A 17,687-nucleotide genomic window follows, 5' to 3' on the forward strand; every position below is an offset into this window, starting at 1 on the left:
GCAAATACATGGACTGCATAGTACGTTTCCAAACAGATTATGAAATTAAGACTTTCATGGGAGAGATACAATATCAATTTAAGAACTATTAATGTTTGCCCTCTTAGCCAGTACCTGTAGTCCCACCTACTCAGGAGACTGAAGCAGAAGGTTCACTGGAGCCCAGGAGTTTGAATCTAGCCTGGGCAAAGTAAAACACGATCTCTTTTATTTTTATGTTTTAATTTGCCCTCTTCAAATTGATGACCCCAATTCCCTAGAACTTTTTTTAAAATACAGGGGAGAAATGAGAGAATTAAGGAAGAATGCAAAAATAAGAGACAGAAAATGTTCCAGAAATCATTTGTTGACCACAGATCTTATAGCCCACACTTACTTCTAAACATAAAGTACTCATAATAGTACCACAAATAGAACCATCTATATATGGGTATGTTTCTTGTTTCTTTTTTGTTGTTGTTTATATGGCTGTATATCAGTGTTCTATAGTTTTAAAATTAACTAGAATAAGTTTTAGATATTCTTGGCCATTTGTTTTGAACTATTAATTTTAAGATCAATTTATCAAGTTGAGGGGATTTTGATTAGAACTCCACTGAGTTTTACAGGATATATGGGGTCAGAATTGAAATCTTTATAAATGTATGGTCTTCCTAGATATAAGCATGTGTATGTCTGTATTTTAATCAGATGTTCATTTATGTTCTTTAGTAATGGTTGGTAATGTCTTCTCAAATGTATTGCATATTTTTTGCTTTCAATAATAAATACAAATTTTATCAAAGAACAGAAAACAGGGAAAGCCACCTAACTCATTTTATAAGGCCAGTGTAGTCTTGATACCAGTCAAGGGCAGTCCAAGTAAACAAAGTCACAGACTATTCTTAAGAGCATAGATGTAAAAATCTTAAATATTAGCAAAGTTGAAAAAAGTATATTATTTTCAACTTACCAAATTCTCTGAATATAAGGATCTATTATGAAAGTATCATGCTATTCTTGGATTAAAAATTAAAAACCACATGATTATTTTGATTGTACATTTTAGTTGCCCCGTTTTTCACTGTTATAAACAATGCTTTAATTACCAATCTTGGACACTGTCCCATCATTTCCTTAGGAAGATTTACCAAAAGTATATTTTAAATTATGATACATTGTTAAAATACAGGGCCAGCAAACTTTCTCTACAAAGGGCCAGATAGCAAATATTAGAGATTTGTGAGCCAAGAGGCAAAACTGAAGTTATCATATAGGTACTTATATAATAAGACAGAAAATTTCCATAAATCTTTATTGACGAAATTAAAAGAGGACAATTTTTGTGATATAGCTCTACATATGTGAAGAATGGAATCCTTTTCAGAGGAGGTAACATTTCACTTAATTGGGTTTGAAAGCTGGTGTTTCCTATCATCAAAATCTTTAGCTAACGTTCATCTGTTAATGCTTATCTACAATGAGATTTTACATATTTCACCTTCGAAAATGTCTTTCCACATATGTAAGTACTGCCAAATACTGATATCAATCCATGAGTATATGCTTTTAATTGAGTATATTCAACAGACTGGCAGGCATTTTTAGAATTCTATTAGCTAAAAGGCTAGAATGCCTTTTAGCATGTCATTACATTGCAAATCACTTCCAATTAAAGTTCCTCAATTGCACAGTTAAATGGATTTTGGAATATGTAAATTTCCTTTGCACTTGCATCAAGGTCTGAAAAACACTGCTGTAGTTTGAAATCAGAAAATATATTGCTGAAAATTTGTGCAGGAATGGAGATTAAAAAAAAAAAAACAGGAAAAAAAACCTTTCGACAGTGCAGGAAGTATGTGATGCAGCCTGACATTACTTGCAATTCAAACAATGTTCTCGTTGAAATGAAATGACTTTATCACAGTATGTTTCACATATAAGCACTGTTTTACATTGTAACTTTAGCTTGAAACCTTTTCAAATCTGCAGCAAAAGCTAATTTCAAAGCCACTCAGCATTCCATAGCAGTGATTGAGCACAGTTCTTCCAACCATTAGAAATGTAAAAACCATTCTTAACTTGAGGACTGTATCAAAAGCAAGCTAGATTTGGTCCATGGGCCATAGCTTACTGATCCTTGGCTCTATAAAGTCTTAACCTGCCGGGTGTGGTGGCACACGCCTGTAATCCCAGCACTTTCAGAGGCCGAGGTGGGCAGATCACAAGGTCAGGAGTTCGAGACCAGCCTGATCATCATGGTGAAACCCCGTCTCTACTAAAAATACAAAAGTTAGCCAGGCGTGGTGGTGCGTGTCTGTAATCCCAGCTACTCAAGAGGCAGAGGCAAGGGAATCACTTGAACTGGAGAGGCAGAGGTTTCCGTGAGCCAAGATCATGCCACTGTACTCCAGCCTGGCAACAGAGTGAGACTCTGTCTCAAAAAATAAATAAATAAATAAATAAAGTCTTAACCAATTATATTCCCAGTAAGTGTTACATGCCTGTTTTCCCAAAACTTTGCAACCTGTAATTATTATTTACTTTTAAAGATTTATCCAATTTGAAATTACATTTTTCAGCTTGCATTTATTTCATAAGGTCACATATCTTTTAATGATAGGCCATTTATATTTATTTCTTCACTGTAAACTTGTTGTTCATATTCTTTTCCCATTTTTATTTCAATAAAATTTTCATTCCAACAATCATTCTGCGTAGCAAAAAGAGATCTAAATCCGTTTTAGTGACTCCACTTGTTCAGTATTACTTTTCACTGTTTTCTCCCACACATCCAACACTCCTTCCATATCGAAAGATCTGCCATTGTCTGAGAGAGTTGTGTTTTCTCAAGCTTCTCTGCATATCTGCAGCAGATGTCGTTCATTCCCTGTCACCTTTCCTCCATTTTCCTTCTCTTACAGTAACTCTTATTCACCCTTCAAGACTACCATCAGAGATCAGTTCCTCCTCTTTGGCTCCATAGCACTCTGCACATATGTGCTACAAAATCTATCATACCTTTTTGTAATTAACTACTGGTTTACAGTCGTCTCTCTCCCCACTGGGCATACAGCTTTTTGAGATATGGTATTATAATTGATTGCCATACTCCAAAACAGTGCCCAGCACTTAGTCGGTATGAATTGAGTTCAAAATACTAGTAATATTAATAATAACAAATATATGCCAGATGCAGCAACAAATCTGTTTAGTATCCCTTTTATCGTGCTTAGCATAATATACAATTAAAATTTGAAGAGACACCCTTGGATATTAATGTCTTACCAAAGAAAAACAGCAATTAACATTTTTATTCCCTGACAAAACTATGTCACTTTATTAAAAACTTGTATTTTTCCTCACAGCTTAAAATAATTTATTTAAATACTTGCCTTTAGTTATAGCTGTGATCTCCAATTCAGAAAAATTTGCTTATACTAGAAAACTAAGAAACTTAAAATACAGAAAAGAATATTTACAAACTGTTTCTATTTTGTAATCTGGACAATAAGTTTCCTTCAAAATCCTCTTTGTAACTTGAGCAAGATTAATTTTGAATCAATCTTTTATTTTGCTTTATTTCCTCAGGATATTCATTACCTTGCACTAGATAAAGGTGAATTGGCACTAGCTGAAGTGGCAAGAAAAAGAGCTAGTGACATTGATGCAGAATCAATAACCTCTGGGGTTGGTAAGAATTAATGCTATTTTTAAGTGCTTTTTATTTTAATCAATAGTATCATTTCTATTTCAGTTTGGAGGACATGGTTGGTTAATTTGAATTACTTTGTTTGTAAAGACAGTGCCTTATAAAAAGAAGAATTAAGCCTTGACAAACAGCACAATGTTGATACACAAGTTGGAATTGTGTTTATGTGAAAATTTCTAATGAGTGATTACTATAGTCATCATTTAGCAAAAAGTCGAAAGTATATTCTTTTCATAAGATTTTGGGAGAAAGAGCTTAGTATTATCATAGTGCTGTTACTAAAATTAACTAGTGCAGAAATTTATATAATCCTTTATTTATACGTAGACATGTCATTTCTCAAAAGAATTCTCTCCTATATCAGGCAAAGTATTTCATATGAGATTTTGGGTTTGATGGGTGATTGTTTTTGTTTAGAAGCTGCTAGAATCATTTTAAACCGTAGTATTCTGAAGAAGACAGATCGAAGCCTTAGAATGAATTTAAAAGTCCATTTAAATTTTATAACATAAAAAAATGAAAGTTTATAAAAAGTATTGTAATATCAACACTAACATCTTTTTTTTAACTCAGTTTATCTAATGCTGCTAAATTGAGCAATATTGATACTTAGAAATCCAATTCCTTTTCTTCCTGAGTATTCATTATTCTTAAATTAGGCAAAGAACCCTCAGGATTGTACTAGAATTCATTTTTCTGTGGAACTCCTCTGAAACAAATAAATTTTAAAAAGATTTCCACTTTGTAAGTGCTTGAAAAATCTTATACAAGCCTCTCCATTGACAGATCTTGTGCTTTGTTTTTGTAATGCTGTTTGCAGCCAAAGGGACCAATTGTCAGCTTCTCTCTGATGCCACCACATAGATCTAATCTTCAAGGTGGTACTGAAGGACTCAAAGCCATTCCAGCAGGGTAGCTCTAAACTTGAATACCAGGGCTGACAGGTACTAGCAATATAATTCCATTCTCCTTCCCCCATCCTGAAAGAGTTCCAAATTGATTAGACCACTTTCATATCTCCATTTCTAATGGATAAGGAATACTCACTATTAATGCAGTATTGGATAAGAATAACTGTAATTGACCTATGACTATATCTTGTTACTTTCCAGGAAGGGATATTAATGTGTGTACTACTACTAATAATAGCACCTAATATTTATTGAATGTTAAGTTACAGATAACTAATTTTCAGCACAACTCTGTGAAGTAAGTGCAATTTATATTTGCTATGAGAAGTCACTTCTAACTAAATGATGAAAGCATACCATGTTTAGAGGAATGATGATGTTATATGATGGGGAAATACCCTCCATCCCTATCCCTCTAGCCATTTAGGAAAACAAAGCAGGAAGTTAAGTCATAGCCAATTTTCTGGGAATTTTCCTTAGTTGTCCTGTACCCTGCCTTTTCTTCCAGGGTATCAGATATAATGAGGACCATCTTTGCATTTTAAAGCTATTTAAAACTAGTAAGAGTGAAAGAGAATGTGAAGAGATTATCGCAAAATTTCAGCAAAATGAAGAAACTCCCCAATTCACCAAAATGCATCTCATTTCCTGTGTATTCTCTGATGAGGTTACTGTGGCCAGCTGATAATTCCTAGCCAGAAAGCTTAGTGTACCCACTTTGAGCCCTGCGTCATTTCTAGCAAATATATTTTCACTGATACCCTGTGACTTCCCTTTTCTCAGCCTTGTCTCAGGCCTCAGCCTTTGACCTAGATTACTGTGTTTTGACAAAGATACTATTAAATAACATCAGTAACTTTCAAGAGGTTGCCCCATTATGTGAATGTTCTACTCTAGTTTTGCTGCAGAAAACTGGGTGATTCTCACTCATAATTCCAAATGGAATTAACAAAGAATTTCTTGTTTCCTCGTCATGGTCTCTACCTACTTCTTTTTTGCGGCCCACATCATGCTGGGGAAAGCTAATTCTCTCTCAAATTCCCTCAATTTAATTCAATTATTCTCTTAAACTTATCCCAAAGCTGAAAGTTATTAAATTTTTGGCTTTCAAAGTGATTCTCTGATGCAAGCAAGGAGCCAAATTATGTAAGATAGCGAAAGAGTAGTTCCATTTACATGGGAAAGTCTGTAAAAAAGCATCAGACATAAATACTGTCACCATAGTTAAAAGCAAGAGGCGCCAAAGGAAAATCTGGATGATGATAATCTGAACAATTTGGTAATTTTTAAAACTTTTTATTGAAGTCTAACATGCATACAGAAAAGTGCACAAAACATAAGCATGTGACTCAATGAATTTCACAAAGTGAACACATCCTTGTAAACAGTATCCTGACGAAGTAACATATGTTACCAGGACCCCAGAAGCCTTCCTATACCCACTTCAAAATGCTATAATCTCAGCCCAACTGTCTAGATTTGTAACATTATAGACTAATTTTGCCTTTTTTCAAACGTAAATGGATTCATACCTATATTCTTTTGTATTTGGCTCCTTTTATTCAACATTACAAATCTGAGAATCTTTCATATTGTTGCATATAGTTATAATTCTTCCACTCTTATTGCTGTATGACAATATTCCAATGCATGAATGTACTTCAATTTATTCTACTTTAGATGGATATTTGGGTTGTTTCAAGTTTGGGGCTAATGTGAACAGTGTTGCTATGAACATTCTTGTGTATGTCTTTTAACGGACATAGGTACACAGATCTGTTTGACTGTGCTTAGAAGTTTAGACTGTGACATAGGATATGCAGCCTTAGTAGCTACTTCCAGTTTTCCAAAGTAGTTGTTAACAATTTCCCTTCTCACCAGCAGTACGTAAGAGTTCCAGCTTTGGCCATCCTCACTGATGCTTGATATTGTCTCTCTTTCATTTTAGCCATTCCGGTGGAAAAGGTATTGTAATTTTGTATATGTGACAGTATAATATTTAGGCTGTTTCTGGACCATGTTCTATTTTATTACTCTGTTTGTCTATACTTGCACAAATATCTCACTGCTTTAAGCAACTCTGGCTGTCAATGTTATTATTTAGTAGTGCAAATTGCCCAGCTTTGTTCTTTAAGATAGACTTGGCTATCCTTCCATATAAATCTCAAAATCAGCTTATACCCTGACTCAAAGAACAAAAAAAAAAAAAACAGCGGGGGCTCAAATTCTGGTTAGAATCTCATTTAATTCATAGATATATTTGGGCTGAATTTATTTCTTTATAATATTGTTTTCCAATCCATGAATATGATCTATCCCTCCATTTATTTAGGTCTTCTCTATTTGTTATAAAAAATGTTTTGTAGTTTTCATAGTAGTGGTCTTCCACATCTTCCTTTAGATTTAAGTATTTCTTTTTCTCCTTTGTATGTGGTAATCTTATTTTTAAATTTCATTTTCTGTTTTATTTCTGGTATATATACAATTGACTATTGTATATATTGACCTTATATCCAGCAATAAGTGATAAATTTGCTTATTAATGCCAATAGTAAATTCTTTTGAATTTTCTGCATCCAAATCATGTCGTCTGGAAATGTGTTAGTCTCTTTGCATTGCTATAAAGGAATACCTGAGACTGAGTAATTTATAAAGAAAAAAGGTTTATTTTGGTACAAGGTTCTTCAGGCTATATGAGAAGTATGGTGCTGGCATCTGCACCTGGTGAGGCCTCAGGAAGCTTCAAATCGTGGTAGAAGGTAGAGGGGGAGATGCCATATCACATGGTAAGAGAGGAAGAAACAGAGAGAGGAGGAGGACCCAGGCTCCTTTAAACAACTAGCTCTCATGTGAACTAACAGCAAGAACTCACTTCTTACTATGGGGAGGGCACCAAGCCATGTAAGAGGGATCTGCCTTCATGACCCAAACACCTCCCATGAGGCCCTACCTCCAACATGGGGGATTACATTTCAATATGAGAGTTGGAGGGGACAAACATCCAAATGATATCAGCAAATAAGGACATTTTAATTCCTTCCTTTTTAGTTCTTATGCCTTTCACTTCTCTTTCCTTATTATTGTACTGACTAGAAGCTCTAGTATAAAGATAAGTAGAGAGGGTGGAGCCAAGATGGCCGAATACAAACAGCTCCGGTCTCCAGCTCCCAGCCCCAGTGACACAGAAGACAGGTGATTTCTGCATTTCTGCTTGAGGTACCGGTTTCATCTCACTAGGGAGTGCCTAACAGTGGGTGCAGGACAGTCGGTGAAGCGCACTGTGCGCGAGCTGAAGCAGGGCGAGGCATTGCCTAACTCGGGAAGCGCAAGGGGTCAGGGAGTTCCCTTTCCTAGTCAAAGAAAGGGGAAACAGATGGCACCTGGAATATCGGGTCAGTCCCATCCTAATACTGCGCTTTTCCAACGGGCCTGGATAACGGCACACTAGGAGATTGTGTCCCGCACCTGGCTCGGAGGGTCCTATGCCCACGGAGTCTTGCTGATTGCTAGCACAGCAGTCTGAGATAAAGCTGCAAGGCGGCAGCGAGGCTGGGGGAGGGGCGCCCGCCATTGCCCAGGCTTGCTTAGGTAAACAAAGCAGCCAGGAAGCTCGAACTGGGTGGAGCCCACCACAGCTCAAGGAGGCCTGCCTGCCTCTGTAGGCTCCACCTCTGTGGGCAGGGCACAGACAAACAAAAACTCAGCAAGAAACTCCACAGACTTAAATGTCCCTGTCTGACTGACAGCTTTGAAGAGAGTATTGGTTCTCCCAGCACGCAGCTGGAGATCTGACAACGGACAGACTGCCTCCTAAAGTGGGTCCCTCACCCATGAGCAGCCTAACTGGGAGACACCCCCCCAGTAGGGACAGACTGACACCTCATTCAGCCGGGTACTCCTCTGAGACAAAACTTTCAGAGGAACTATCAGACAGCTGAATTTGTGGTCTCACGAAAATCTGCTGTTCTGCAGCCACTGCTGCTGACACCCAGCCAAACGGGGTCTGGAGTGGACCTCTAGTAAACTCCAACAGACCTGCAGCTGAGGGTCCTGTCTGGTAGAAGGAAAACTAACAAACAGAAAGGACATCCACATCAAAAACCCATCTGTACATCACCATCATCAAAGACAAAAAGTAGATAAAACCACAAAGATGGGGAAAAAACAGAGCAAAAAAACTGGAAACTCTAAAAAACAGAGCACCTCTCCTCCTCCAAAGGAACGCAGTTCCTCACCAGCAACGGAACAAAGCTGGATGGAGGATGACTTTGACGAGTTGAGAGAAGAAGGCTTCAGACGATCAAACTACTCTGAGCTACGAGAGGAAATTCAAAACAATAGCAAAGAAGTTAAACACTTTGAAAAAAAATTAGAAGAATGGATAACTAGAATAACCAATGGAGAGAAGGGCTTAAAGGAGCTGATGGAGCTGAAAGCCAAGTTTCGAGAACTACGCGAAGATTGCAGAAGCCTCAGTAGCAGATGCGATCAACTGGAAGAAAGGGTATCGCTGATGGAAGATGAAATGAATGAAATGAAGAGAGAAGGGAAGTTTAGAGAAAAAAGAATAAAAAGAAATGAACAAAGCCTCCAAGAAATTTGGGACTATGTGAAAAGACCAAACCTACGTCTGATTGGTGTACCTGAAAATGATGGGGAAAATGGAACCAAGTTGGAAAACACTCTGCAAGATATTATCCAGGAGAACTTCCCCAATCTAGCAAGGCAGGCCAGCATTCAGATTCAGGAAATACAGAGAACGCCACAAAGATACTCCTCGAGAAGAGCAACTCCAAGACACATAATTGTCAGATTCACCAAAGTTGAAATGAAGGAAAAAATGTTAAGGGCAGCCAGAGAGAAAGGTCGGGTTACCCACAAAGGGAAGCCCATCAGATTAACAGCTGATCTCTCGGCAGAAACTCTATAAGCCAGAAGAGAGTGGGGGCCAATATTCAACATTCTTAAAGAAAAGAATTTTCAACCCAGAATTTCCTATCCCGCCAAACTAAGCTTCATAAGTGAAGGAGAAATAAAATCCTTTACGGACAAGCAAACGCTGAGTGATTTTGTCACCACCAGGCCTGCCCTAAAAGAGCTCCTAAAGGAAGCACTAAACATGGAAAGGAACAACCGGTACCAGCCACTGCAAAAACATGCCAAATTGTAAAGACCATCGAGGCTAGGAAGAAACTATAGCAACTAACGAGCAAAATAACCAACTAACATCATAATGACAGGATCAGATTCACACATAACAATATTAACGTTAAATGTAAATGGGCTAAATGCTCCAATCAAAAGACACAGACTGGCAAACTGGATAAGGAGTCAGGACCCATCAGTGTGCTGTATTCAGGAAACCCATCTCACGTGCAGAGACACTCATAGACTCAAAATAAAGGGATGGAGGAAGATCTATCAAGCAACTGGAAAACAAAAAAAGGCAGGGGTTGCAATCCTAGTCTCTGATAAAATAGACTTTAAACCAACAAAGATCAAAAGAGACAAAGAAGGCCATTACATAATGGTAAAGGGATCAATTCAACAAGAAGAGCTAACTATCCTAAATATATATGCACCCAACACAGGAGCACCCAGATTCATAAAGCAAGTCCTCAGTGACCTACAAAGGGACTTAAACTCACACACAATAATAATGGGAGATTTTAACACCCCACTGTCAACATTAGACAGATCAACAAGACAGAAAGTTAACAAGGATATCCAGGAATTGAACTCAGCTCTACATAAAGTGGACCTAATAGACATCTACAGAACTCTCCATCCCAAGTCAACAGAATATACATTGTTTTCAGCACCACACCACACCTATTCCAAAATTGACCACATAGTTGGAAGTAAAGCTCTCCTCAGCAAATGTAAAAGAACAGAAATTATAACAAACTGTCTCTCAGACCACAGTGCAATCAAACTAGAACTGAGGATTAAGAAACTCACTCAAAACCGCTCAACTACATGGAAACTGAACAAACTGCTCCTGAATGACTATTGGGTACATAATGAAATGAAGGAAGAAATAAAGATGTTCTTTGAAACCAACAAGAACAAAGACACAACATACCAGAATCTCTGGGACACGTTCAAAGCAGTGTGTAGAGGGAAATTTATAGCACTAAATGGCCACAAGAGAAAGAAGGAAAGATCCAAAATTGACACCCTAACATCACAATTAAAAGAACTAGAAAAGCAAGAGCAAACACATTCACAAGCTAGCAGAAGGCTAGAAATAACTAAAATCAGAGCAGAACTGAAGGAAATAGAGACACAAAAAACCCTTCAAAACATTAATGAATCCAGGAGCTGGTTTTTTGAAAAGATCAACAAAATTGATAGACCGCTAGCAAGACTAATAAAGAAGAAAAGAGAGAAGAATCAAATAGATGCAATAAAAAACGAAAAAGGGGATATCACCACCTATCCCACAGAAATACAATCTACCATCAGAGAATACTACAAACACCTCTATGCAAATAAACTAGAAAATCTAGAAGAAATGGATAAATTCCTCGACAAATACACCCTTCCAAGACTAAACCAGGAAGAAGTTGAATCTCTGAATAGACCAATAACAGGTTCTGAAATTGTGGCAATAATCAATAGCTTACCAACCAAAAAGAGTCCAGGACCTGATGGATTCACAGCCGAATTCTACCAGAGGTACAAGGAGGAACTGGTACCATTCCTTCTGAAACTATTCCAATCGATAGAAAAAGAGGTAATCCTCCCTAACACATTTTACGAAGCCAGCATCGTCCTGATACCAAAGCCTGGCAGAGACATAACCAAAAAAGAGAATTTCAGACCAATATCCTTGATGAACATTGATGCAAAAATCCTCAATAAAATACTGGCAAATGGAATCCAGCAGCACATCAAAAAGCTTATCCACCATAATCAAGTGGGCTTCATCCCTGGGATGCAAGGCTGGTTCAACATATGCAAATCAATAAATGTAATCCAGCATATAAACAGAACCAAAGACAAAAACCACATGATTATCTCAATAGATGCAGAAAAGGCCTTTGACAAAATTCAACAACACTTCATGCTAAAAACTCTCAATAAATTAGGTATTGATGGGACATATCTCAAAATAATAAGAGCTATCTACGACAAACCCACAGCCAATATCATACTGAATGGGCAAAAACTGGAAGCATTCCCTCTGAAAACTGGCACAAGACAGGGATGCCTTCTCTCACCGCTCCTATTCAACATAGTGCTGGAAGTTCTGGCCAGAGCAATCAGGCAGGAGAAGGAAATAAAGGGTATTCAATTAGGAAAAGAGGAAGTCAAATTGTCCCTGTTTGCAGATGACATGATTGTATATCTAGAAAACCCCATTGTCTCAGCCCAAAATCTCCTTAAGCTGATTAGCAACTTCAGCAAAGTCTCAGGATACAAAATTAATGTACAAAAATCACAAGCATTCTTGTACACCAATAACAGACAGAGAGCCAAATCATGAGTGAACTCCCATTCACAATTGCTTCAAAGAGAATAAAATACCTAGGAATCCAACTTACAAGGGATGTGAAGGACCTCTTCAAGGAGAACTACAAACCACTGCTCAATGAAATAAAAGAGGATACAAACAAATGGAAGAACATTCCATGCTCATGGGTTGGAAGAATCAATATCGTGAAAATGGCCATACTGCCCAAGGTAATTTATAGATTCAATGCCATCCCCATCAAGCTACCAATGACTTTCTTCACAGAATTGGAAAAAACTACTTTAAAGTTCATATGGAACCAAAAAAGAGCCCACATCACCAAGTCAATCCTAAGCCAAAAGAACAAAGCTGGAGGCATCACGCTACCTGACTTTAAACTATACTACAAGGCTACAGTAACCAAAACAGCATGGTACTGGTACCACAACAGAGACATAGATGAATGGAACAGAACAGAGCCCTCAGAAATGATGCCACATATCTACAACTATCTGATCTTTGACAAACCTGACAAAAACAAGAAATGGGGAAAGGATTCCCTATTTAATAAATGGTGCTGGGAAAACTGGCTAGGCATATGTAGAAAGCTGAAACTGGATCCCTTCCTTACACCTTATACAAAAATTAATTCAAGATGGATTAAAGACTTACATGTTAGACCTAAAACCATTAAAATCCTACAAGAAAACCTAGGCAATATCATTCAGGACATAGGCGTGGGCAAGGACTTCATGTCTAAAACACCAAAAGCAATGGCAACAAAAGCCAAAATTGACAAATGGGATCTCATTAAACTAAAGAGCTTCTGCACAGCAAAAGGAACTACCATCAGAGTGAACAGGCAGCCTACAGAATGGGAGAAAATTTTTGCAACCTACTCATCTGACAAAGGGCTAATATCCAGAATCTACAATGAACTCAAACAAATTTACAAGAAAAAAACAAACAACCCCATCAAAAAGTGGGCAAAGGATATGAACAAACACTTCTCAAAAGAAGACTTTTATGCAGCCAAAAAACACGTGAAGAAATGCTCATCATCACTGGCCATCAGAGAAATGCAAATTAAAACCACAGTGAGATACCATCTCACACCAGTTAGAATGGCCATCATTAAAAAATCAGGAAACAACAGGTGCTGGAGAGGATGTGGAGAAATAGGAACACTTTTACACTGTTGGTGGGACTGTAAACTAGTTCAACCATTGTGGAAGTCAGTGTGGCGATTCCTCAGGGATCTAGAACTAGAAATACCATTTGAGCCAGCCATCCCATTACTGGGTATATACCCAAAGGACTATAAATCATGCTGCTATAAAGACACATGCATACGTATGTTTATTGCGGCACTATTCACAATAGCAAAGAGTTGGAACCAACCCAAATGTCCAACAACAATAGACTGGATTAAGAAAATGTGGCACATATACACCATGGAATACTATGTAGCCATAAAAAATGATGAGTTTGTGTCCTTTGTAGGGACATGGATGAAACTGGAAAACATCATTCTCAGTAAACTATCGCAAGGACAAAAAACCAAACACCGCATGTTCTCACTCATAGGTGGGAATTGAACAATGAGAACTCATGGACACAGGAAGGGGAACATCACACTCCAGGTACTGTTGTGGGGTGGGGAGAGGGGGGAGGGTCAGCATTAGGAGATACACCTAATGCTAAATGACGAGTTAATGGGTGCAGGAAATCAACATGGCACATGGATATATATGTAACAAACCTGCATATTGTGCACATGTACCCTAAAACCCTAAAGTGTAATTAAAAAAAATAAATAAATAAAATAAAGATAAGTAGAAGTTGTGACTGGCATTATTTTCTATTTCTTCATTCTTAGGGAAAGCTTATAATAATTCACCAGTTAGCATAAAGTTTTCCCCAGGTTTTTAATAAGCCTTTTATTCATATTAATAAAGTTCCCTTCAGTAACTAGTTTGCTAAGAGTTTCTATCACGAATAGGTACTGAATTTTATTGAATACTTTTCCTGTGCCTATCAAGATTATCATGATCTCTCTCCTTTGTTCTATTAATATAGTGAATTGCATTGATTTTCAAATGGCAGACTAACCTTACATTCCAGAATAAATACTTCTTAATTGTGATGATGTATTTTTACATATTCCTGCATTTCATGTACTATTTTTAAATGTTGGCATTTACATTCATGAGGGATCAGTCTTACAGACTCATGGTTTTGCTTCAATATCTCTGCCTAGTTTTGATATCTAGATTATTTTGACCTAATGCCTAAATGTCAAACATTCTAGAAAGGATGCATTTGAACGTGTAATAGTACTTTATGATCCAGCTATTTATATATCGCATATGTAACACTTCCTACAACTTAAAAATTTTACATTAATCTTGACTGCATTAATGTGAATATTTTGGTTGTAACATTGTATTACATTTTTGTAAAATATTATCGTTTGAAGAAACTGGATAAAAGAGACATGGGACCTCTCCATTATTTCTTAGAACTGCATATTAATATATAATTATCTTTAAAAGTTTAATTTTCAAAGTTTATATTCATATAGTGTCCTATGTTAAGTACTGTAACAAACATTACCTTATTTGGTCCTCCCAAATTATCTCTAAAGGAGAAACTACTCTATTGGTGAATTTTTTAGAAGCTTTTTTCTTTAGTAATTTCAACTTTTATTTTAGATTCAGGGGGCATGTGTGCAGATTTGTTACATGGGTATATTACATGATGCTAAGATTTGAGGTATGAATGATCCCCATCACCCAGGTAGTAAGCAATAGTACCCAAGAAGTAGTTTTTCAGCCCTTGCTCCTTGCCCTTCTATTAGTCCCCAGTGTTTATTATTCCCATCTTTATGTCCATGTGTACCTAATACTTTACTCCCACTTACATATGAGAATATGTGGTATTTGGTTTTCTATTCCTGAGTTAATTCACTTACAATAATGGCTTCCAGCTACAACTATGTTGCTGCAAAGGATGTGATTTCAGTCTTTTTTATGGCTGTATAGTTTTCCATGGTATATATATACTACATTTTCTTTATTCAGTCTATCATTGATGGGTTCCTAGGTTGATTCCATGTCTTTGCTATTGTGAGTAGTGCTGTGATGAACATACAAGTGCATGTGTCTTTTTGGCAAAACAATTTATTTTCCTTTGGGTATATACCCAGAAATTGGATCAACGGGTTGAATGATAGTTCTCAGTTTTTGAGAAATCTCCAGACTGTTTTCCACAGTGGCTGAATTAATTTACATTCCTACCAGCAGTGTATAAGCATTCCCTTTTCTCCACAACCTCACAGCATATGTTATTTTCTGACTTTTTAACAAAAGCCATTCTGACTGGTGTGAGATGGTATCTCATTGTGGTTTTGATCTGCATCTCTTTGATTAGTGACATTGAGCATTTTTTCATGTTTGCTGACTGCTTGTATGTCTGCTTTTGAGTAATGATTGTTCATGTCATTTGCAGGCTTTTTAATGGTCTTATTTGTTTGTTTTTATCTTGTTGATTTTAAGTTCTTCATAGATTCTGCTTATTAGTCCTTTGTTAAATGCATAGCATAGTTTACAAATATTTTCTCCCATTCTGTAGGCTGTCTGTTTACTTTGTTGATAGTTTTTTTGATGTGCAGAAGCTCTTTGGTTTCATTGGGCCCCACTTGTCAATTTTTGTTATTGTTGCATTCATTTTTGAGGACTTAATCATAAATTTTTTACCAAGGCCAATGTCCAGAAGGACATTTCCTAGGTTTTCTTCTAGGATGCTTATATGGTATGAGGTCATACATTTAATTATTTAATTAATCTTAAGTTATTTTTTGTATATGGTGAAAAGATATGGCTAGCAAGCTATTCCAGCACCATTTATTGGATAGGGAGCCCTTTCCCAACTTCTTTTCTTGACTGTCAAAGATCAGATGCCTGTAGGTGTGTGGCTTTATTTCAGTGTTCTCTGTTTTGTTACATTGGTCTCTGTGTCTGTTTTTGTACCAGTACCATGTTGTTTTGGTTACTGCAGACTTGTAGTATAGTTTAAAGTTGGGTAATGGTGATCCCTCCAGCTCTGTTCTTCATGCTTAGGATTGCTTTGGTTATCTGGGCTCTTTTTTGGTTCCATATGAATTTTAGAATGGTTTTTGTTCTATTTCTATGAAAAATGACCTTGGTAGTTTGATAGATACAGAGTTGAATCCATAGATTGCTTTGGGCAGTATGGACATTGTAATGATACTGATTCTTCCAATCCATGCACGTGGAAGTTTTTCCATTTCTTTATGTCGTCTGTGATTTCTTTCAGCGGTACTTTGTACTTCATTCACTTCGTTGGTTAGGTGTATTCCTATGTATTTTATTTTGTTTGTATATGGATATTGTAAGTGGGATTATGTTCTTGACTTGGCTTTCAGCTTGAACGTTATTGGTATATAGAATGGCACTGATTTTTCTGTTGATTTTTGTATCCAAAACTTTACAGAAGTCATTTATCAGGTCTAGGAGTCTTCTGGTGAAGTCTTTAGGGTTTTCTATGTACAGAATCATATCATCAGCAAAGAGAGATAATCTTTACCTATTTGGATGCCTTTCATTTCTTTGTCTTCTCCTGATTTCTCTGGCTAGGACTTCCAGTACTTTCTTGAACAGGAATGATGAGTGTGGGCATCTTTGTCTTATTCCTGTACTTAAGGGGAATGCTTCCAGCTTTTGCCATTCAGTATGATGTTGGCTATGGGTTTGTCATAGATGGCTCTTACTTTGAGGTCTGTTCCTTCTATGCCTAGCTTGTTGATGGTTTTTCATCAAGAAGGATGTTGGATTTTATCAAAGGCTTTTTCCATGTCTATTGAGATGATCATATGCTTTTTGTTTTTAATTCTATTCATGTGGTGAATCACACTTATTGATCTGCATATGTTGAACCAACCTTGCATCCCAGGAATAAAGCCTGCTTGATCATGGTGAATTAAATTTCTGATTTGCTGCTGGATTCGATGTGTTAGAATTTTGTTGAGGATTTTTGCATATATGTTCATCAGGCATATTGGCCTGTGGTTTTCTTTTTTCATTGTGACTTTGCCAGGTTTTGGTATCAGGGTGGTTCTGGCTTCATAGGATGAGTTATGAAGGAGTTCCCTCCTACCTGATTTTTGGAATAGTTTCAGTAGGATTGGTACAAGTTCTTCTTTGTACATCTAGTATAATTCAGCTGCAAATCCGTCTGGTCTGGGGCTTTTTTAAAATTGGTAGGCTTTCTGGCCAGGCATGGTGGCTCACCCCTGTAATCCCAGCACTTTGGGAGGCCAAGGCGGGCAGATCATGAGGTCAGGAGATCGAGACCATCCTGGCTAACACAGTGAAACCCCGTCTCTACTAAAAATACAAAAAATTAGCCAGGTATGATGGTGAGTGACTGTAGTCCCAGCTACCTGGGAGGCTGAGGCAGGAGAATGGCATGAACCTAGGAGGTGGAGGTTGCAGTGAGCCGAGATCATGCCACTGTACTCCAGCCTCGACAACAGAGCGAGACTCCATCTCAAAAAAAACAAAAAAAAAAGGCAGGCTTTTTATTATTGATTGAATTTGATAAC

The 17,687-nt window shown here is 37.2% G+C and overlaps 1 protein-coding gene across 4 annotated transcripts in view; it reads left to right on the forward strand.

Annotated features, from left to right (window-relative positions):
• Positions 1-17,687, forward strand: part of WDPCP (WD repeat containing planar cell polarity effector) — a 515,554-nt gene that overhangs the window by 332,828 nt on the left and 165,039 nt on the right. For all 4 annotated transcript variants that reach the window (XM_055241570.2, XM_063617935.1, XM_055241569.2 and 1 more), the window contains one exon: positions 3,571-3,673. In XM_055241570.2, the coding sequence (XP_055097545.1) occupies positions 3,571-3,673 (103 nt within the window). The remainder of the gene's footprint in view (positions 1-3,570; positions 3,674-17,687) is intronic.

Source organism: Symphalangus syndactylus, chromosome 14 (assembly GCF_028878055.3).
Source record: "Symphalangus syndactylus isolate Jambi chromosome 14, NHGRI_mSymSyn1-v2.1_pri, whole genome shotgun sequence".
In the NCBI taxonomy this organism is placed as follows: Eukaryota; Metazoa; Chordata; class Mammalia; order Primates; family Hylobatidae; genus Symphalangus; species Symphalangus syndactylus.